This window comes from Eschrichtius robustus, chromosome 10 (assembly GCF_028021215.1).
Source record: "Eschrichtius robustus isolate mEscRob2 chromosome 10, mEscRob2.pri, whole genome shotgun sequence".
Taxonomy (NCBI): Eukaryota; Metazoa; Chordata; class Mammalia; order Artiodactyla; family Eschrichtiidae; genus Eschrichtius; species Eschrichtius robustus.
This window is the reverse complement of record NC_090833.1, coordinates 112,464,102-112,488,495: the sequence shown is the minus strand read 5'-3', so window position 1 is coordinate 112,488,495 and position 24,394 is coordinate 112,464,102. Positions and strand designations below refer to the sequence as shown.

The window sequence follows — 24,394 nt, the reverse complement described above, 5'->3', positions numbered from 1 at the left end:
TGAAAAAAAGTCACTATTCCTAGAAAATACTGTAACTTCTATTGATAGCACATTTGTATCATATTAATACATAAAGGGCATATTGCAGAAACCCCTCACATTTATGAATTCATTATAACTATTATAATTATTATTTTAAATCAACAGTTCTCCAGCAGGCCTGGGGACTGGAAATGGTATGAATCCTCCTTATTCCTGACAAATGTTAACAGTTCAATAGTGGGTTTTTTGTTTTCCTTTTTGTTTTTCAGATTTGCATCTGGACTTTCCACTCGGATGCAGAATGCAGAGAAATCAACAAATTGCTAAGAACCAGCAACTACAGGTGGAGGTATTTTGTGAAGAAACACAAGGTCACTTGGGATTTCAGTGATCCCAGAAATTTGACTAAGCATTCTATAAATGCCTTGAGGGACTTTAGAATCTCCTGGAATCTGAGCAGGATACTTACAAACACAAGCAAGAGTCCATTCACAGTGATCCATGACCATAGCTGCCCCAGAGGAAAAAGTGTAAATTTGTCAGCCATGGCCATTGCCATCACCACTCATAGCTCCTGGGTTTTGACCTCAATATTGTATTAAAATACTTCTGAAGTCCATCTCACCAGTTTATTCATATCAACTCTTTAACCACACTCTTGTGTTCCTTTAAAAAAATTATTTTCTCCAAAGTTTCATTATAAATTTTTTCTTTCTTTCATATTTTCATTTTATTGTGTTTTAGTTTGGTTTGTTTTCCTCTTGATTTTCATTACAGATAATTCATGATATTATTTTTGTTTACTGTTTGTTTTTTTCCTCGATCCTTTTTGCAGATACACCATGGTTTCTAGATGCTGTCTGTAATGTTACATGTCAGATTTATGGTCTTCTACATTTAAAGAATTTATGGAGTCCTAGATTGGAGGGAACCTTTGTTGTCATCTAATGTAGTTCTCTTATCTTACAAAAGAGAAAACTGAGTCTCTGAAAAAATAATAGATCAACATAGTTTATATAGTTTCGTAATGAAAGACTTAAAGTTATAATGCATTTTCTTGAATTTGTCTCTCTTACATAGGTAACATCAATGCACTGCATAGTTTAAGGAATTATTGAAATTGGACACAGGGCACCCTCTGGGGAAGGGGCTAGCCAAGTTCTGAAACAGCATACTCGGGAAAGATCATTTGAAGCAGGTGGCAAATATGAGCACTGAAGGAACCGTGGTTATTGGGGGGATTAATTAAGGAAGAAGGAAGGGCTTCCCTGGTGGCGCAGTGGTTGAGAGTCTGCCTGCCAATGCAGGAGACACGGGTTCGAGCCCTGGTCTGGGAGGATCCCACATGCCGCGGAGCAACTGGGTCCGTGAGCCACAACTACTGAGCCTGCGCGTCTGGAGCCTGTGCTCCGCAACAAGAGAGGCCGCGATAGTGAGAGGCCCGCGCACCGCGATGAAGAGTGGCCCCCGCTCGCCTCAACTGGAGAAAGCCCTCGCACAGAAACGAAGACCCAACACAGCCAAAAATAAATAAATAAATAAATTTAAAGGAAGAAGGAAAATGGTGACAGCTCTGAGGAGTAAATAACAAACAGAAGGATCCCAGAGAGACGACATCATGCTTTAAATTACAGCTGATCTTGGGTGTCCTAAAAGGACTACTGACACTCACACCCATTGGGATGGCTACAACCAAAAAATGTAGATAATAACAAGTGCTGGTGAGGATGGGAGAAATTAGAACCCTGTGCACTGTTGGTGGGAATGTAGTACAGCCACCATGGAAAATGGGAGGGCAGTTCCTCAAAAAATTAAAAATAGAATTAGCCCATGATCCAGAAATTCCACTTCTGGATATATAGCCAAAAGAATTAAAAGCAGGGTCTTGAAAATATATTTGTACACCCATGTTCATAGCAGCACTATTTGCAGTGGCCAAAAGGTGGAAGCAACCCAAGTATCCATCAACAGATGAATGAATTGCATGTATATCACATGTAAAACATGGCATACAATGGAATATTATTCACGCTTAAAAAAGAAGGAAACTCTCATGCATGCTGCAACATGGATGAACCGTGAGGGTATTATGCTAAGTGAAATAATGCAGTCACAAAAAGACAAATACTGTATGATTCATTTTTGTGAAGTTTCTAGTGTAGTCAAATCCATAAAATAGAAAATAGAATGGTGGTTCCCAGGGGCTGCAAGGAGGGGGAAATTTGGAGTTGTTTAATGGGTATAGAGTTTGTCTTACAAGATGAGAAAGTTCTGGAGATTGGTTGCACAACAATGCGAATATAAATGTTTAACACTACTGAACTGCACATTTGAAAATGGTTAAGATGGTGAATTTTATGTATGTGTATTTTACCACAATTAAAATTAAAAGTTGAAAAAGAAAAACTACTGAAAGTCTGGGGGAGAAGAAGAATGAGGAAAGCATAGCTTACAGAAGACCTTAGTGGTATCACGGCATGAGCTGAAAGTAGAGCCTGGGAAATGAGTTAGCCTCAAGGCATCTTCCCAGTTACTGTGGGTAAAGAGGGCACTTGCTGCATGGAGCAAACTGACGATGTCTTTAAAGAATCCATGGTTTAACTATGACCACATAGGCCACATTAACTGCTCTATGTAAGATATGCACACATGACTGACTGTAGTTAAAAGAAAGAAAGAGATTATCTTAATTTTCACCATAATTTCTGGGGATAATAAACCATAAACAGGAGAGACAATTTCTCTGTCCTTCAAGGAGGTTGGATATAGTGGGTGGGAGAGGGGTCTACAATAAATATGTAAACAGAGAAACTTAAAAAATCATTTCAGTTAGTGATACGTATTATTAAGGAAATATAAAAATATAATTGGATAGGAAACAACTGGGGAGTGGACAGCCAATTGAGAAAAGGTCATCAGAAGTGGCCCAAAGAATTGCAAAGCTGTCAAGAGATTAAAGCTGAGAATATATTCAAGTTTATTAACAGGTAGATTCTGTGCATTAAAGATAAAGGACAGGAATAAAGACGCAGATGTAGAGAATGGACTTGAGGACACGGGGAGGGGGAAGGGTAAGCTGGGACGAAGTGAGAGAGTAGCACTGACATATATACACTACCAAATGTAAAATAGATAGCTAGTGGGAAGCAGCTGCATCACACAGGGAGATCAGCTCATGCTTTGTGACCACCTAGAGGGGTGGGATAGGGAGGGTGGGAGGGACATGCAAGAGGGAGGGGATATGGGGATATATGTGTACATATAGCTAATTCACTTTATTATACAGCAGAAACTAACACAACATTGTAAAGCAATTATGCTCCAATAAAGGTGTTAAAGAAAAAAAAGATAAAGGAGCTTAGCACCAAATCCACACAATTCTAGAGTAGTTAAAATTTAGTCTGTTAGCACGATTTCCAATAGCCAGGACATGGAAGCAACCTAAGTGTCCATCGACAGATGAATGGATAAAGAAGATGTGGCACATATATACAATGGAATATTAGCCATAAAAAGAAACAAAATTGAGTTATTTGTAGTGAGGTGGATGGACCTAGAGTCTGTCATACAGAGTGAAGTAAGTCAGAAAGAGAAAAACAAATACTGTATGCTAACACATATACCTGGAATCTAAAAAAAAAAAAAAAAAGTGGTTCTGAAGAACCTAGGGGCAGGGCAGGAATAAAGACGCAGACGTAGAGAATGGACTTGAGGACACGGGGAGGGGGAAGGGTAAGCTGGGACGGAGTGAGAGAGTGGCATGGACATATATACACTACCAAATGTAAAATAGATAGCTAGTACAGGGAGATCAGCTCGGTGCTTTGTGTCCACCTAGAGGGGTGGGATAGGGAGAGTGGGAGGGAGACACAAGAGGGAGGGGATATATGTATACGTATAGCTGATTCACTTTGTTATACAGCAGCAACTAACACAACAATGTAAAGCAATTATACTCCAATAAAGATGTTAAAAAAAGAAAAAAGAAAAAGAAAACAGAAAAAAAAATTTAGTCTGTTAGCAGGTATGTTAGGAAGTAGTGGTCAATAAAAGCCCCCAATAGGGTCATAAAGGAAAAGCCATGCTTATTAATATCATGTCATGATCTTATGACCAAGTGTGCTGGAATTTTAAGGTGAACTAAACATAGATATTGGATGAATTCTCATGTTATCCTCATGAACAAGGATTTCAAAATACTGTTAATGATAATATGCTTAAGTGATTTATAACTGATTTAAAGAGCAATTGTTAATTTTTTTTCAGTAGTACTCAATCTAGAGGAATACCTCTAGTGCATTGTTGAAGAATTTTCTCAGATCTGCCCTTTTGGGATTGTATAATGTTATGTTGCTCAATTCTCTGGACGATTAACTAGGAAAGACACAGATCATCAAGTCAGAATTATGGACTGAATCTCACATGATGATGTTTAACTGGGGCAAAGGTGAACTTGTATTCGTCAAGTGAACCAATTGGGTAGATGTGGAACGAGGTACATAGAACTTAGTTGTGGTACCTAGCTGACTGTAGATGTGGCCTGAGTCAAGAGTGTTTTGCAGCTACCTGTGATCTTAGACTGCCAGTCATAGAATGATTGGCACTGTCAGTCCTGGGGTGGGAATGGGGGGCGCCCGACTCTGCACGTCTTGGTTTAGGCCAATTTTAATATGAGGGAAGACATTCGGGGGAAGAAATAGGAGGAGGAGGGAACTCTAAGTCTTTTCATCCAAGAAAGCAAGTAAAATTACTGGATATTTTTAACTGTACAGCTAACTTAAATATACTAGAGTCACATGTTATAAATATTTTGAAATTGTCAGATAGATTTAAAAATGACTGAATGATGCTTGGTGTAAGTTTGTGGGCTATTAATTCACAGGAATTTGCTTTGTCCACTTTATAACCGCGTGCCTTTGGGAAGGTCTCTTAACCTTTGTAAGCCTTAATTTGCTGATACTTAAAATGGAAATAAAACCTATCTCATTAAGCTGTGGTCAGGATTAAATCAGCTAACATAAGTAACGAATATAAAACTAGTGTGACATCATCTTTTTGTAAGATTTGTAACTACATTGTGTTTTTATTATACTGCAATACATTCAGAATATCTGATAATTAGCAAAAATTCAACCTACAAATATGTGGACAGATCAGGAGAGAATGGTCATGGTGTTAAATAGGATGGAATATTTAACGTTTAAGTGGGGACTGATTTTCTAAGTAGTTAGTTAGTTCATTAGTGAATATTTTTGTCTTGGGAAAACTTGCTTTCTAACCAACATTGTAACTGCAGAGGCTTAAGTAATAAGTACTCAGAAAGTAAGAAACATTTGTATCTCAGACTAGCCAGACAAAAGGCGTAGTATTATTTTGAATAATATTCACACTCTTTTAAATTATGAAAGAACTTGAATAATAGTAGAGATTATAAGGAAATAATTGTGAAAGATCATTGCCCATTTCTACCTTTTGCCATAACTAGTCTTAGCACAAATTCCAGAGTAACCAGTCTGAGTCATATCAGATGTGGTTTTGAAATGAATCTGAAAAATTAAACAGCAGAAAACCTCCCATCAATTTTTAGATATTTCTATTCAAAAACCCCATTAACGTATATTTCAAGTTTCCTAAAATTTTAGTCAGTAATTTTTGTTCAAGTTAACCCTTAAAAATACCTTTTACTGTAATTTTAGGGATTTAAGCTATTCTTTGTGAAAAGAATCCTTTCATCAATGAATTATTCCCTTACATTTTCTCTTCCAACTTGAATAATTAAAATTTCTTTAACTTTCTGCAATTGGTGATGTTTTCGTCTTTTGTTACCTACATTCCTCTTTAGATATGAAATACAGAATTAGACTCTTTATGGATATAGTGACAGTTTATGTATCCTATGTCATCATTGTCCTTTAATAAACTACAAATCTTTATTATGACTCTAAGAAATTACTATCGAATATTCTTCCAAGATTAAAAATATCCTCCATTTCTTTTCTTCACCTGGGGGGAAAATTGCCCATTTAGAAAGTTTCTTTATGGCATAATTGAAAGACTGAAAATTAAATCTTTATTTTTTTCCTTACCTCTATTTCTGTACATTGATTTGCACAGTAAATTCCTTAGGCGTGTAGTGTAAGTCATAATGTAGCTGTGTTACCTTCCCTCATAGATTAGCTAGTTATGAAGGAAACAAACAAGATACATTTATAGATAAAACTGCAATACCAATGAAAATTTGTATTTTTTAAAGATAGCCCTATGTTTTACTTCATACAGCCAATTAAAAAAAAAAAAGGATCATGTATTGAATCCTGAACTTCAGCAAACTAGTACATCTAATGCTGAGAAGCAAGATTAGTTATCACTTTAATATTTATCTCGTTTGCACTAGAAATGCCACTCAGTTTTCTTTTTATACATCTTTATTGGAGTATAATTGCTTCACAATGCTGTGTTAGCTTCTGTTGTACAACAAAGTGAATCAGCCATATGCGTACATATATCCCCATATCCCCTCCCTCTTGAGCCTCCCTCCCACCCTCCCTACCCATCCCTCTAGCTCATCGTAATGCACCAAGTTGATCTCCCTGTGCTATGCTGTTTATTTATTTATTTATTTATTTATTTATTTTTTAACATCTCTATTGAAGTATAATTGCCTTACAATGGTGTGTTAGCTTCTGCTTTATAACAAAGTGAATCAGTTATACATATACAATATGTTCCCATTTCTCTTCCCTCTTGCATCTCCCTCCCTCCCACCCTCCCCATCCCACCCCTCTAGGTGGTCACAAAGCACCGAGCTGATCTCCCTGTGCTATGCGGCTGCTTCCCACTAGTTATCTATTTTACATTTGGTAGTGTATATATGTCCATGACACTCTCTTACCATGTCACATCTCACCCCACCCCCTCCCCATATCCTCAAGTCCATTCTCTAGTAGGTCTGTGTCTTATTCCTGTCTTGCCACTAGGTTCTTCATGGCCTTTTTTTTTTTTTTTTCCTTAGATTCCGTATATATGTGTTAGCATACTGTATTTGTTTTTCTCTTTCTGACTTACTTCACTCTGTATGACAGACTCTAACTCCATCCACCTCATTACAAATACCTCCATTTCATTTCTTTTTATGGCTGAGTAATATTCCATTGTATATATGTGCCACATCTTCTTTATCCATTCATCTGTCGATGGACATTTAGGTTGCTTCCATGTCCTGGCTATTGTAAATAGAGCTGCAATGAACATTTTGGTACATGACTCTTTTTGACCTATGGTTTTCTCAGGGTATATGCCCAGTAGTGGGATTGCTGGGTCGTATGGTAGTTCTATTTGTAGTTTTTTAAGGAACCTCCATACTGTTCTCCATAGTGGCTGTATCAATTTACATTCCCACCAACAGTGCAAGAGGGTTCCCTTTCCTCCACACCCTCTCCAGCATTTATTGTTTCTAGATTTTTTGATGATGGCCATTCTGACCAGTGTGAGATGATATCTCATTGTAGTTTTGATTTGCATTTCTCTAATGATTAATGATGTTGAGCATTCTTTCATGTGTCTGTAGGCCATCTGTATATCTTCTTTGGAGAAATGTCTATTTAGGTCTTCTGCCCATTTTTGGATTGGGTTGTTCGTTTTTATGTTATTGAGCTGCATGAGCTGCTTGTAAATCTTGCAGATTAATCCTTTGTCAGTTGCTTCATTTGCAAATATTTTCTCCCATTCTGATGGTTGTCTTTTGGTCTTGTTTATGGTTTCCTTTGCTGTGCGAAAGCTTTTAAGTTTCATTAGGTCCCATTTGTTTATTTGTGTTCTTATTTCCATTTCTCTGGGAGCTGGGTCAAAAAGAATCTTGCTGTGATGTATGTCATAAAGTGTTCTGCCTATGTTTTCCTCTGAGTTGGATAGTGTCTGCCCTTACACTTAGGTCTTTAATCCATTTTGAGTTTATTTTTGTGCATGGTGTCAGGGAGTGTTCTAATTTCATACTTTTACATGTAGCTGTCCAATTTTCCCAGCACCACTTATTGAAGAGGCTGTCTTTTCTCCACTGTATATGCTTGCCTCCTTTATCAAAGATAAGGTGACCATATGTGTGTGGGTTTATCTCTGGGCTTTCTATCCTGTTCCATTGACCTATATTTCTGTTTTTGTGCCAGTACCAAACTGTCTTGATTACTGAAGCTTTGTAATATTGTCTGAAGTCAGGGAGCCTGATTCCCCCAGCTCCATTGTTCGTTCTCAAGATTGCTTTGGCTATTCGGGGTCTTTTGTGTTTCCATACAAATTGTGAAATTTTTTGTTCTAGTTCTGTGAAAAATGCCAGTGGTAGTTTGATAGGGATTGCATTGAATCTGTAGATTGCTTTGGGTAGTAGAGTCATTTTCACAATGTTGATTCTTCCAATCCAGGAACATGGTATATCTCTCCATCTATTTGTATCATCTTTAATTTCTTTCATCAGTGTCTTATAATTTTCTGCATACAGGTCTTTTGTCTCCTTAGGTAGGTTTATTCCTAGATATTTTATTCTTTTTGTTGCAATGGTAAACGGGAGTGTTTTCTTAATTTCACTTTCAGATTTTTCGTCATTAGTGTATAGAAATGCAAGAGATTTCTGTGCATTAATTTTGTATCCTGCTACTTTACCAAATTCATTGATTAGCTCTAGGAGTTTTCTGGTAGCATCTTTAGGATTCTCTATGTATAGTATTATGTCATCTGCAAATAGTGACAGCTTTACTTCTTCTTTTCCGATTTGGATCCCTTTTATTTCTTTGTCTTCTCTGATTGCTGTGGCTAACACTTCCAAGACTATGTTGAATAATAGTGGTGAGAGTGGGCAACCTTGTCTTGTTCCTGATCTTAGTGGAAATGGTTTCAGTTTTTCACCATTGAGGACAATGTTGGCTGTGGGTTTGTCATATATGGCCTTTATTATGTTGAGGAAAGTTCCCTCTTTGCCTACTTTCTGCAGGGCTTTTATCATAAATGGGTGTTGAATTTTGTCGAAAGCTTTCTCTGCATCTATTGAGATGATTATATGGTTTTTCTCCTTCAGTTTGTTAAAATGGTGTATCACATTGATTGATTTGCGTATGTTGAAGAATCCTTGCATTCCTGGGATAAACCCCACTTGATCATGGTGTATGATCCTTTTAATGTGCTGTTGGATTCTGTTTGCTAGTATTTTGTTGAGGATTTTTGCATCTATGTTCATCAGTGATATTGGCCTGTAGTTTTCTTTCTTTGTGACATCTTTGTCTGGTTTTGGTATCAGGGTGATGGTGGCCTCGTAGAATGAGTTTGGGAGTGTTCCTCCCTCTGCAATATTTTGGAAGAGTTTGAGAAGGATAGGTGTTAGCTCTTCTCTAAATGTTTGATAGAATTCGCCTGTGAAGCCATCTGGTCCTGGGCTTTTGTTTGTTGGAAGGTTTTTAATCACAGTTTCAATTTCAGTGCTTGTGATTGGTCTGTTCACATTTTCTATTTCTTCCTGGTTCAGTCTCGGCAGTTTGTGCATTTCTAAGAATCTGTCCATTTCTTCCAGGTTGTCCATTTTATTGGCATAGAGTTGCTTGTAGTAATCTCTCATGATCTTTTGTATTTCTGCAGTGTCAGTGGTTACTTCTCCTTTTTCATTTCTAATTCTACTGATTTGAGTCTTCTCCCTTTTTCTCTTGATGAGTCTGGCTAATGGTTTATCAATTTTGTTTATCTTCTCAAAGAACCAGCTTTTAGTTTCATTGATTTTTGCTATTGTTTCCTTCATTTCTTTTTCATTTATTTCTGACCTAATCTTTATGATTTCTTTCCTTCTGCTGGCTTTGGGGTTTTTTTGTTCTTCTCTCTCTAATTGCTTTAGGTGCAAGGTTAGGTTGTTTATTCGAGATGTTTCCTGTTTCTTGAGGTAGGCTTGTATTGCTATAAACTTCCCTCTTAGCACTGCTTTTGCTGCGTCCCATAGGTTTTGGGTCGTCGTATCTCCATTGTCATTTGTTTCTAGGTATTTTTTGATTTCCCCTTTGATTTCTTCAGTGATCACTTCGTTATTAAGTAGTGTATTGTGTAGCCTCCATGTGTTTGTATTTTTTACAGATCTTTTCCTGTAATTGATATCTAGTCTCATAGCGTTGTGGTCGGAAAAGATACTTGATACGATTTCAATTTTCTTAAATTTACCAAGGCTTGATTTGTGACCCAAGATATGATCTATCCTGGAGAATGTTCCATGAGCACTTGAGAAAAATGTGTATTCTGTTGTTTTTGGGTGGAATGTCCTATAAATATCAATTAAGTCCATCTTGTTTAACGTATCATTTAAAGCTTGTGTTTCCTTATTTATTTTCATTTTGGATGATCTGTCCATTGGTGAAAGTGGGGTGTTAAAGTCCCCTACTATGATGGTGTTGCTGTCGATTTCCCCTTTTATGGCTGTTAGTATTTGCCTTATGTATTGAGGTGCTCCTATGTTGGGTGCATAAATATTTACAATTGTTATACCTTCCTCTTGGATCGATCCCTTGATCATTATATAGTGTCCTTCTTTGTCTCTTGTAATAGTCTTTATTTTAAAGTCTATTTTTTCTGATATGAGAATTGCTACTCCAGCTTTCTTTTGATTTCCATTTGCATGGAATATCTTTTTCCATCCCCTCACTTTCAGTCTGTATGTGTCCCTACATCTGAAGTGGGTCTCTTGTAGACAGCATATATATGGGTCTTCTTTTTGTATCCATTCAGCCAGTCTGTGTCTTTTGGTGGGAGCATTTATTCCATTTACATTTAAGGTAATTATTGATATGTATGTTCCTATTTCCATTTTCTTAAGTGTTTTGGGTTTGTTATTGTAGGTGTTTTCCTTCTCTTGCGTTTCTTGCCTAGAGAAGTTCCTTTAGCAGTTGTTGTAAAGCTCGCTTGGTGGTGCTGAACTCTCTCAGATTTTGCTTCTCTGTAAAGGTTTTAATTTCTCCATCAAATCTGAATGAGATCCTTGCTGGGTAGAGTAATCTTGGTTGTAGGTTTTTCTCCTTCATCACTTTAAATATGTTCTGCCACTCCCTTCTGGCTTGCAGAGTTTCTGCTGAAAGATCAGCTGTTAACCTTATGGGAATTCCCTTGTGTGTTATTTGTTGTTTTTCCCTTGCTGCCTTTAATATGTTTTCTTTATATTTAATTTTTGATAGTTTGATTAATATGTGTCTTGGCGTGTTTCTCCTTGGATTTATCCTGTATGGGACTCCCTGTGCTTCCAGGACTTGATTAACTATTTCCTTTCCCATATTAGGGAAGTTTTCAACTATAATCTCTTCAAATATTTTCTCAGTCCCTTTCTTTTTCTCTTCTTCTTCTGGGACCCCTATAATTCGAATGTTGGTGCATTTAATGTTGTCCCAGAGGTCTCTGAGACTGTCTTCAGTTCTTTTCATTCTTTTTTCTTTATTCTGCTCTGCAGTAGTTATTTCCACTATTTTATCTTCCAGGTCACCTATCCGTTCTTCTGCCTCAGTTATTCTGCTATTGATCCCTTCTAGAGTATTTTTAATTTCATTTATTGTGTTTTTCATCGTGGCTTTGTTCCTCTTTAGTTCTTCTAGGTCCTTGTTAAATGTTTCTTGCATTTTGTCTATTCTATTTCCAAGTTTTTGGATCATCTTTACTATCATTATTCTGAATTCTTTTTCAGGTAGACTGCCTATTTCCTCTTCATTTGTTAGGTCTGGTGAGTTTTTGCCTTGCTCCTTCATCTGCTGTGTGTTTTTCTGTCTTCTCATTTTGCTTACCTTACTGTGTTTGGGGTCTCCTTTTCGCAGGCTGCAGGTTCGTAGTTCCTGTTGTTTTTTGGTATCTGTTCCCAGTGGCTAAGGTTGGTTCAGTGGGTTGTGTAGGCTTCCTGGTGGAGGGGACTAGTGCCTGTGTTCTGGTGGATGAGGCTGGATCTTGTCTTTCTGGTGGGCAGGTCCACGTCTGGTGCTGTGTTTTGGGGTGTATGTGGCCTTATTATGATTTTAGGCAGCCTCTCTGCTAATGGATGGGGTTGTGTTCCTGTCTTGCTGGTTGTTTGGCATAGGGTGTCCAGCACTATAGCTTGCTGGTCATTGAGTGAAGCTGGGTCTTGGTGTTGAGATGGGGATCTCTGGGAGATTTTCATCGTTTGGTATTACATGGAGCTGGGAGGTCTCTTGTGGACCAGTGTCCTGAAGTTGGCTCTCCCACCTCAGAGGCACAGCCCTGATGCCTGGCTGGAGCACCAAGAGCCTTTCATCCACATGGCTCAGAATAAAAGGGAGAAAAAATAGAAAGAAAAGAAAAAAGAGGATAAAATAAAATAAAGTTATTAAAATAGAAAAAATAAAAAATAATTATTAAGAAAAAATGAAAAAAAAAAACAAACAAAAAAATGGACGGACAGAACCCTAGGACAAATGGTGAAAGCACAGCTATACGGACAAAATCTCACACAGAAGCATACACATACACACTCACAAAAAGAGGAAAAGGGGAAAAAATAATATATCTTGCTCCCAAAGTCCACCTCCACAATTTGGGATGATTCGTTGTCTATTCAGGTATTCCACAGATGCAGGTACATCAAGTTGTTTGTGGAGCTTTAATCCGCTGCTTCTGAGGCTGCTGGGAGAGGTTTCCCTTTCTCTTCTTTGTTTGAACAGCTTCCGGGTTTCAGTTCTGGATTTGGCTCCGCCTCTGCGTGTAGGCCGCCTGAGGGCGTCTGTTCCCCGCCCAGACAGGACGGGGTTAAAGGAGCAGCTGCCTCGGGGGCTCTGGCTCACTCAGGCCGGGGGGAGGGAACGGTTCGGAGGAGGCGGGGCGAGCCTGCGGCGGCAGAGGCGTCGTGACGTTGCACCAGCCTGAGGCGCGCCGTGTGTTCTCCCGGGGAAGTTGTCCCCGGATCACGGGACCCTGGCAGTGGCGGGCTGCACAGGCTCCTGGGAGGGGAGGTGTGGATAGTGACCTGTGCTCGCACACAGGCTTCTTGGTGGCGGCAGCAGCAGCCTTAGCGTCTCATGCTCGCCTCTGGGGTCCGCGCTGAGAGCCACGGCTCGCGCCCGTCTCTGGAGCTCGTTTAGGCGGCGCTCTGAATCCCCTCTCCTCGCGCACCAGTAAACAAAGAGGCAAGAAAAAGTCTCTTGCCTCTTCGGCAGCTCCAGACCTTTTCCCGGACTCCCTCCCGGCTAGCTGTGGCGCACTAACCCCTTCAGGCTGTGGTCACGCCGCCAACCCCAGTCCTCTCCCTGGGATCCGACCGAAGCCTGAGCCTCAGCTCCCAGCCCCGCCCGCCCCGGCGGGTGTGCAGACAAGCCTCTCTGGCTGGTGAGTGCTGCTCGGCGCCGATCCTCTGTGCGGGAATCTCTCCGCTTTGCCCTCCGCACCCCTGTGGCTGCGCTCTCCTCCGTGGCTCCGAAGCTTCCCCCCTCCACCACCCGCAGTCTCTGCCCACAAAGGGGCTCCTAGTGTGTGGAAACCTTTCCTCCTTCACAGCTCCCTCCCACTGGTGCAGGTCCCGTCCCTATCCTTTTGTCGCTGTTTTTTCTTTTTTCTTTTGCCCTACCCAGGTACGTGGGGGAGTTTCTTGCCTTTTGGGAGGTCTGACGTCTTCTGCCAGCGTTCAGTGGGTGTTCTATAGGAGCAGTTCCTCGTGTAGATGTATTTCTGATGTATCTGTGGGGAGGAAGGTGATCTCCGCACCTTACTCTTCCGCCATCTTCTCCGACCTCCATTATATCTCTTCTACATGATTAATCAACTGTCCCCACATTAATAATGCCACTACTATATTAAAAATAGTTTCTAGATTCTTTACTCGGATTAATTGATATATTTGTCTCTCCATTAATTACTGTAGCTTTTTATTGAGGCCTGATATCTAGTTGGCCAAATCCCATCAACATAATTCTTCAATATTGTCTTGGCTCTTTTTAGCCCATTACTCTTTCATATAAATTTAAATTTCCTGTTAGGTTCCATGAAAAATCTTATTGGGGTTTTGGCTGGAATTGCATGAAATTTATAGATTTCAATTGTTATAGTGTCAAGTATTTTCATTCATTATTTTGGAAATCTCCCCATTTATTTAGGTCTTATTATATTTATTAAGCTATAATTTTCCCCATAAACATTTCATACATATATTTTTTAGATAGTTACAGTTTAGTATGTAAGAAACTTGGAAGTTGTCACTCTGTCTTAACAAGTAAAAAGCTGAGCAAAATGAATAGTGAGAATAGGGCAAACCATGGCCCCCCAGATTGGAGCAACTAACAGGAGACTGCAGAGAATCACAGCTTACCTGAGCAGAAGCCCAGAAGCATTAACCTCTCTGGGAATCAGTGCCAGGTTAGGAAACCTGAAATATTATTGATGAATTGCGGGGGGGGGGGGGGGGTCAGTGTGGACAAGTCTGAGAGTTAAAAACTCCAGGGGGACTCAGTCACCGAAGGAGAGGTTACCCATACTTTAAAAAAATTTTTTTATTTTTAAAAATTTTTATTGGAGTATAGTTGCTTTACAATATTGTGTTAGTTTATACTGTACAGCAAAGTGAATCAGCTATACGTATACATATATCCCCTCTTGTTTGGATTTCCTTCCCATGTAGGTCTCCACAGAGCACTGAGTAGGGTTTCCTGTGCAATACAGTAGATTCTCATTAGTTTTCTATTTTATACATGGTATCAATAGTGTATATATGTCAATCTTAATCTTTTTATACATAGTATCAGTAGTGTATGTATGTCAATCTCAATCTCCCAATTCCTCCCATTCCCCCCTTTCCCTTTGGTATCCATAAATTTGTTCGCTATGGCTGTGTCTCTATTTCTGCTTTGCAAATAAGGTCATCCATACCATTTTTCCAGATTCCACATATATACGTTAACATACGATATTTGTTTTTCTCTTTCTGCCTTACTTCACTCTGTATGACAGTCTCTAGGTCTATCCATGTCTCTACAAATGACCCAATTTCGTTCCTTTTTATGGCTGAGTAATATTCCATTGTATATATGTGCCACATCTTCTTTAATCATTCATCTGTCAGTGGACATATAGGTTGCTTCTGTGTCCTGGCTATTGTAAATAGTGCTGCAATGAACATTGCGGTGCATATGTCTTTTTGAATTATGGTTTTCTCTGGGTATATGCCCAGCAGTGGGATTGCTGGATCATATGGTAGTTCTATTTTTAGTTTTTTAAGGAACCTCCGTACTGTTCTCCATAGTGGCTGTATGAATTTTTATTTATTTTATTTTTCTCCTTTCCCACATTTCATTTGGTGAAACAGTAATTTTTAGTTTTGTTTTGAAAGTTATTTATTCCATTTTTATTCTTTGGTGTTATTCTTAGCTCATAGTTGTTTTTTGTTTTTCTCAGTAATTTCTATCAGAAGATTTCTCTTCCCCTCGACTTTCCCTGCACGTCTCTTTCCAGAACCTCTCTTTTCCATATACTAGGACTTTTGTATCATTAAGGTTTTAAGTCTAAGTCATGAATGTACACTTTTAGGGGTGTGGAGTCATCGCTAGTTTAGAAAATATATACTTTCCTAAGTTATTCACTCAATACTGTTCTTCCCTTAGTCATTTTCTCCTTTGTGCTAACAGTATGCTATTAACATATGCTTATCACCTTCAGTAGAATTACTATATTTGCATAGATAATTCCTCAGTTAGTCCTTGAAGTCCTTCCAGACAGGGACTTTTTTGTATCACCAACATATTATGTGGAATATATTAGGTATTTGATAGATATTTTTTGATTGGTACTTAAATGAATGAACACTCCCCAGGTCATTTAAAACAGTCCTGACAAGTGACATCCTTATTAAACATTTATTGAATTTAAGAAAGTTGGATCATCACAGGCCATTAAGACTTTTGCATTTTAAGTTATATTTCTTTTTGTTTGTTTTCCATGCCTCTAAACCCAATTTGTCTTCTTTTTCCCCTTTGCTGTCATAATTTATTCAACAGTAGATATGAAGTTTCTTACAGCATTTCCTTTACAGTAGGTTGAACTCTTAAGGCTTTTGTCATTTTAAGTCACTATTTAAAAACAAAAAAAGATGTGAGTAAAGTCTCTAAAACAGTTTAAGAGGGTTTGTAAATTGATACAGCCACTATGGAGAACAGTACGGAGGTTCCTTAAAAAACTAAAAACAGAACTACCATACGACCCAGCAATCCCACTACTGGGCATATACCCTGAGAAAACCATAATTCAGAAAGAGGCATGTACCACAATGTTCATTGCAGCTCTATTTACAATAGCCAGGACAGGAAATATGAAAGGGATACTTGAGGCAGTCTACCAACTCTTGATAAAGGAATTAAGAAATAAGGCGGAGGCAACAAGAGGCTTTGCTTTCCCGCGTTGGGTTTTTGATTGATTTGGAAATGTTCTGGGAAAGGCAGGAAGACGAAAGGTCTTGTTACACGAGCACGTGTGTCTGCAAAATAGCCCAGGATGCTTTCTTTATTCTAAAGAAGTCCAGTGACCCAGCTGTCCTTAGGCCCTGTACTCTCTCATCTGTAATAACTAACATTCAGGGAACTACGGATTTCACTCACTGCTGCCACTTGCTCATCATGTTCCCCCTTTTTCTTAAAACTTTTTGGAATCTAGCTTTGAGCCTCATCATTCTAATCATATTTGTCTTTATCATCAATAAAAATGACTTTTTTCAAGCACTTTAAAAAAAAAAACACCATTTCACAGCACTTGATGCTCTTAAACAGATCTCCTCAGCTGCCCCTTCTCTTTTGAGATTGCACGATTGCGATTTTAATTTGCTATCTATGACAACCCCTTGACTGGAATTCCTTCCAACAACCTCGAAATGAAGGCCTTTGTTAAGCGTTGGCTCTTCTTTGTGTGCTTGTTTTCATCTGTGCATTCTCTCCGTTAAAAATTTCGTTACGGTTGAACCACTCTGTAGATGGCTGTTAATAGTATGTCTTCAGTTCTCATTCTTCCCTTTGGCTTTACACCTAAATTTCCTGAACCGCAAATATATTAAGATTGGATTTATCAATATTCCCTTCAACATTTACTTATTCTATGTTTTCTTTCTCTGTCAGTATTTCCAAAATGATTCTACCTAGGAAAACTCTTTAGCTCTGACTCACTCACTCCCAGAGCCTTTGCATCCACTTTGTATTGAAGTGAATGAAGAATGGTGGAATATGTGCCCCCCAAATATGCCACTTTAGCAGAAGGATTATTTTGAGCTAAAGGCACCTGAAAAACAGCAGATTCAAGAAGACCATGCTAAACTCCCCTTTTCTTCCTGAAAACTGTAGATAAAAACTCCCACATGAAAGACGTGCTCCCCGTACCAGGAATCAAAGCCAAGAGAATTCTGTACACACAGACCTTTTTAAAATAATTCTCATCTTCCTTTAGTTTCCCCACACAGTCTAGGTACTTTTCCACAATTGCTTCTCTTTGTTCAACCTGGTATAAAAGCATTTAGGTTTGGCCACTTCCATGAGTAGTCATCTCCTTATGATTCCACGTTATGTAAAACTTAACATTAAATAAATGGGTATCCTTTTCTTCTGTTAATCTGTCCTATCTCCGTTTAGTTTTCAGGCCCAGCCTGAAGAGACTAAGAAGGTAAAGATAACATTTTGCCTTCTCTACAGCATCAACCTGTACTGTTCCTACCTTCCACGTTGTTCCTTTTTGTCCCTACTTTTATTCTTTTTGTTGGAATATTATGAAACCTTCTTTTTTTTTCTTTTAATTATTATCTATTTATTTATTTATTTTTTGGCTGTGTTGGGTCTTCGTTGCTGTGCGAGGGCTTCCTCTAGTTGCGGCAAGCGGGGGCCACTCTTCATCGCGGTGCGCGGGCCTCTCACTATCGCGGCCTCTCTTGTTGCGGAGCACAGGCTCCAGACGCGCAGGCTCAGTAGTTGTGGCTCACGGGCCCAGTTGCTCCGCGGCATGTGGGATCTTCCCAGACCAGGGCTCGAACCCGTGTCCCCTGCATTAGCAGGCAGATTCTCAACCACTGCGCCACCAGGGAAGCCCTGAAACCTTCTTAAATAACCTTGGTTCCTCTGGCTGAGAGAATCTTTAACAGCATAATATTGACCAACTCATTTTCTTGCTCCTACATCTTGAATAGCTCCTCACTATTGGATAACATCCAGCATCCTTGGTTTAGTAATTAGGGAACCAGTGTGTCTTAGACTATTTTTCATACGATTTTTTTTCTCGATACTCTCCCATGTACCTAATTTTGCAACCAAGAAGCCTGTCCTCAAAATGCCTTCCTGGTGGCGCAGTGGTTAAGAATCCACCTGCCAATGCAGGGGACATGGGTTCGAGCCCTGGTCCGGGAAGATCCCACATACCGTGGAGCAACTAGGCCCGCGCGCCACAACTACTGAGCCTGCGCTCTAGAGCGCAAGCACCGCAACTACTGAGCCTGCGTGCCACAACTGCGCCTAGACCCCACGCTCCGCAACAAGAGAAGCCACCGCAATGAGAAGCCCACACACCGTGATGAAGAGTAGCCCCCGCTCACGGCTACTAGAGAAAGCCCGTGCGCAGCAACGAAGACCCAATGCAGCCAAAAATAAATAAACAAATTAATTAATTAATTTTTAAAAATGCCTTCCTGGTACAGTTAGAAATCCACACTGCTGGGAATCCTGTCTTGCTCCCCACCACCACCCCGCATTTTTTGCTAAGTAGCTCCCCCAACTAAAACTAGATTTTTATTTTCCTTTCGTTTAAGTTAGTAATTTGTCCATGGGTATGATTAATATTTAAGAACTACGTATAAAAGTAATGCATTTGAATTTAACAAGAAGGCGATATTATCAGAGAAACAGGTATTTCCACTTCCTCACTTTAATGAGAATCACCAAATGTGGAGGGTGGGTTGCATCCCCCCACGACATAGGCACGCCATCTAGTGGCAGCTCTACCGCACTACAGACCTGGCCTCCAAGGCCTGTAAGTCTGAAGGTCCACCTGCAAATTTTTCTCAAGGAATATATCAAACAGACATTTTTTTTCTTGATATAACATAGTATAACAAGAAAAATATTGCATAATGCTTACTTTCTGTATGGCATTAAACACTGAAAACCAATTAAGTTTGGGCTGATTCTATAGATAAGTGCACAGAAACAGAAGGACCTGAAGTTTTCGTGTGTTAATATTTAATCCGTGATGCACACGGATCCAGTGTGAAAGAAGAAATTTAAAGAAACGCCTATAAGCTTGGATAAATCTCTGATAAAGTGTGAGAAATGTCTTTTCTCCGGAGATAACACACAACACAGCCAGCCAGCAGTGTACTCTCTGAGTAAATACTGAGGGGTCAACAAAACGGTTCAGAGTAAGCATAGAGCCTTTGAAGCCAGATGGCTTGTTGTTACCACCTCCATAAATTGGGGCAAAATCACTCAAAGTGACCATGGGGAAACATGGGGATAACAACATCTTTGTTGTGAGTATGAGAAATAATATATTCAAAATGCTTGGACTACAGCAGACACGCCATTAAAAAGAATGGTAGTTTGTCTTTAATGGTTACCATCCTTTTTATCTTTGATTTGTATAGAGAGAATAGCTGTTTTTCAAGCTTAAAAATGGTTATTTCTAGTCCTGAATTTACTTCTTTATCACAGTATACAGTGCATGTGCTGATAGACATCATTCCTTTCCACACTATGTAGAGGATAACATGCCCATTTAGTAAATGTCAGACAAAAACAATGACAAAATAAATTATCTATATAACCCATCAAATATACATCTACTCTCTTTTTTTAAAGTATTCAGAAAAAGGAAGTTGTTCCTACTTACAGCTTTCCAGTTGCATAGTACACGTTTGTACATCCATTGGAAAATTCTTGAGATCCATTGGACAGGAGAGTGTTAATGTCAATCTGAAAGAATTCAAAGTAATAAATTTTAAAAGAAATTTATAATATCATATTAATATTCTATTGTTCCAGGTACAATTGGAAAACCATGTTGCTTTGGTAATGACCAACATCTACTCAAATAAAATTTGCTCCAGCTTGTGTATGTTATTTACTGCAAAACAACTGTATCCTTTTACATCAATCTGGTTTGGGGGGAAAGAAAAGCTGTATATATAAACGTGCAATCACGTTTATTTACTTATCTATTTATGTTTTCCTTCAGAGAGGGCTAGAGGTGTCTGAGACCCTTAAAAAAGATATTTGAGTGTGAGTTTTATAAAATGAATACCAAAGGCCAAAGACACACTTCTCCCAAATCGCTGGGACAGCACCCCTGAGGAGGGAAGGAGATCCAGGGTTTGGAGTATGAGTGTGCAAAGGCTGGGTGCAGGGAAGCAGTTTGTCTGACAACTTTCATTGTCTTTGTAACTACACTGAAGAACTTCTCAGTGAACACCCAGAGTAAAAAACTCAGGATCTGGAGGTCTCCAAAATTCTCGGTATTAGAGAGGGCTTCCCTGTCATGGAATTAGAGCATTTCACCAGATCTTATCAGGGCCACAAAATAGCCCTCTCGAATACGTGGGACACAATTCCATGCTCAACAATTGAACTTCTGATGTGGCTTCCCACAAAGTGAGATGACCTGATGGTCACCCCAGCGTTCCACCCACTTTTCCCCCTTCCAGAAAACATTAGTATGTCGGCATTCCAGATAATTCACTACTCTTGAATGTCTTTTTCTTCGAAAAGTATATTACTGAGATATCCTCAAGGATTACCAAGAATTTGTAGTTTCCGGACGTGAGAAAAAGAGGCCCAGATCCAAACAAACCTAAGTTTATTCAAACGAGAACTCTCTAGCCAGCCCCTTTTATTGAAAGTTTTCCCATTGAAATGCAGTATATTAGTGGGCACCTAGGCTGAGTCATTCACATAAACTCTGCGACCATAGAGTTTATGGTCTCAGATCACTTCATTTCACTCTATTTCAGCTTTCACATCTCCGAAAGGATGATAATAATAGTACTTACTCTGGAGACATGTTGTGACCAATACATGAGTTAATACATGTAAAATGCTCAGCCGAGTGCTTGACACATAGTAAACACTAAATCAACATTAGTTATTAAGGATTACTAGTACATTCTCCCAACCCCAGACTTCCCCATCTTCTCCTCCCCCAAATTATATAGGATGCACACAAAGATGACTGAATTAAATCACTGATAAGAAACTATTTAAAGCTTGAACAAAAAATAGCCATCAGCTCCACTAAATGTAACCACATTCTCCAAAGTGACATTTTTATGTAGCCCATAGACATAAAGTTATAATGATGTATGTTTGACATTGAATACTCTTGGTGGGGCCCCAGTGACATCATTTGAGAGACATAAACGGACAGATGTGAAGCTGCTGGATTTTTAAGAGTCCCCGGGGATCATCTGACAATTCATTCAAGTCAGAGTCCAGAGCACACTAAAATAGTTCACAGAATTTATTCTTCAAAAGCAGTTTTCTCCTAACTCAGCTAGGTTAAGTGATCCTGTAAGTGTGATGTTGTCCATTTGCAAAGTTCTCTCTTCAAAAGGCGATTATAAAATCAGCTAGACACAATGTTCTCTGTCTTATAAAAGGGTTTATTAGAAGTGTATGAACAAATACATTTTGAACGTACACCCATTAATTTTCCAAACATCCAAGGCTCTCTGGCCAGCCAGTTTCAAATGTTGGCTTAGAGAATTAATTCTGTGACCTTTTGTATGGAAGTAAATAGCATTCTCAGAATCTTCTCCAGATCTCACCATGCTTGTGATGTCAAATTCATATCCTAGCTGTTTTTCTGGCGTAAAAAAAGAGACATTACATAATTCTTAAAAAAAAAAAAAAAGACCCCGGAAGGAATTATTTGGCAAAGAAAAACACTGTTTGTAGAACTTCTGTCATAACTCATATCCTGAAAAAGTCTATTTATTGACTTTCTTTTTGTTTAAGGTACAATACAATTGCTTCTTTAACAGCACAGGGATGAAAAAAATGTGTCGCCTTGGTGAATGTGATCCTGAATTTCTTTATCAAAACATTACATATAAATTAAAGATTTGTCCTGACCACATCAAAAGAAAACTAAATCAAGAGGTAATTAATCGTATTCTCCCGTTTTGGAAATATCTTCTTGTGTAAGAGAGGACACAGAGTTCTCTTTTCTGAGACAAGACACACAAACAGGATGTGCGTTTTTAAAATTTTCCCCTTAAAAATTCTTGGCTTAGTGAAGCAGTAATGTTAAAAAAAGATGACTATAATCTATGACAAACAATTCATCTCATTAAAATCAAGGTATTACCCATTTTCAAACAAACATTGCCCAGAGTATGCTGTCTATCTCAACCATTAATTGAAGTATTAAAAAAGGCTTTCTGACTCCACTTTAAGTTCCTTATGCAAAAGATAAGTATTTTAATAGTTTTTAATATTTCTAAATTTAGTGTTATAAGGACAATTGCCTCTTAGCTATCAGCTTTGAAGTATTATCTGTAATATCATACTAGGTAATACAACTGTTGCTTACTATGTGGTAGGCACTATTTTAAATACTTTATATCTGTCTCAACTCATTTATTTCTTAATATGAATTTATAAGACAGGTAAGCTACATTCCCTTTATTTAGAGATGAGGAGATTAAGAGGTTAACTCACCTGATATTACAAAGCAGAAATTGATAGAGTTGAATTAGACGCTCTGGGGGTCCAGCTGCCCATTCCATGCCCTTAACCTTTAAGTCTACTGCCTTTCAAAGGCACCAGAACATTTTTCATGAAAATGAGTTATCTAATTAATATGACTTTTAAAATATATATTTCTATAACACAAGAAATGATACATTTCACACACTATTCGTTATTAAATTTAAAGTAAAAGATACATAAATGATTCTTCCCCCAAAAAATCAGTAAACTTTAGAAAATATAAGGAATTTGCCCATGGATTTTACATATTTGCTTGAGTGATTTGATATTTTATCATGAATAATTCTACAGAGTAAATAATTCTCATGAGAGATTAGATTGTTGGAGCGCTAGAAGGAACACTGGTACTAGCATTCTAACTGGAGTTTTGTTGTCATCCGATGATAGAGACGATCATAAAGCTTATTAACCCATCACAGTGCAAACTCAGTATTGTTGATGGTCCCTTCAGGAAGCTGATATAAGCTGTGGACCCCTTCAGAAAAATATACATAATCACACACAGGCAGAATTCTCCTTACAACATATATTTTATGGTATCGTAAATTGATTTCCTTTGAATAAACAGCCTCTTAAAAAGCATCTGTTGAAATAAGTTTGCCTTGTCTTTTTAAAAATTAATGTCTGTCAAAGTTCAAAAAATAAGTACATATTGTACAAGGAAACTTTAATTCTTTTCACAACTGAATTTCAAAGAAAGTGGTTGTATTTAGCTTAAGTAAAAGTTGAAATTGTGTTATGATCTTTGACAACTTGCCGTGTATGGTATTTTTGATGTAAAGTTTCTTCCTGGTATTTATTTGATGGTTAATGCAATAATGCTTCTGCACTGTATGTAGCACAGTAGGGTTGGATGTCCTGGTACATATTAGTACTATCAGTAAATGAAGCAGCAGATAATATTTAACTGCCCGTGATGTGCTTCCATTATCTTGTGGATAGGATGTTACCATCCCCATTTTCAATTGATAAAACCAAGGTTTAGATAGATTGATAATTTGCAAGAGTCCTCAAATTTGTTAATTTATGGATTCTGGAAAAGACCAGAACTTAAGCTTTTTGGGGTTTTGTTTTCTCTTTGGAAAGATTAAAAATTAAAATCTTTAGTGCTAATTGTACGCCTGGCACTATCCTGAGTGTTTTACGTAGATTATTTCAGGCTCAAGGTGATTAGTATTTTCACCATCATGCATGTAAGAAAAATGAGCCTTTCATAGGTAGAGAGACCTGCCCCAAATCACAGCTAGTAAATCACAGATTTACCTCCTGCTGGGTCTACCAAGACAGTAAGGCCCTGACAATACTTTCACCTGAGGCATTTCTCAAGGCTGTTTGTGTAGCTGCTGATTTTGAGAGATGAGATAACATTCCCCTGGACAAAGAGAAGGCTTGCTTACAGCTTGCTATAAAAGCAGTGGATTCCCCACACTCAGTGTTCCACAGCTGTGAGGCAGACCCGCGGGCGTGTTGTGCCCACCTGAGCCTGATGTATTGTTCCCACAAGACCTGAGGATGATGGGGAAGTTGAGTGAAGACCCTGAGGCTCCTGCTGCTTGCTGGCAATAAGGAATAAATTCCTTTGTCTCTGGCGCTGGAGTCCTGTGTCTGCAGTCAGCACTCATGAAATACCGGGTCGGCCAAAAAGTTTGTTCAGGTGTTTCCGTAACATGTTATACATACATACATAT

At 38.7% G+C, this 24,394-nt stretch overlaps 1 protein-coding gene across 2 annotated transcripts in view; it reads right to left on the bottom strand.

Annotated features, from left to right (window-relative positions):
- Window positions 1–24,394, bottom strand: part of GLRA3 (glycine receptor alpha 3) — a 188,704-nt gene that overhangs the window by 52,778 nt on the left and 111,532 nt on the right. For both annotated transcript variants that reach the window (XM_068552806.1, XM_068552807.1), the window contains exon 5: window positions 19,831–19,913. In XM_068552806.1, the coding sequence (XP_068408907.1) occupies window positions 19,831–19,913 (83 nt within the window). The remainder of the gene's footprint in view (window positions 1–19,830; window positions 19,914–24,394) is intronic.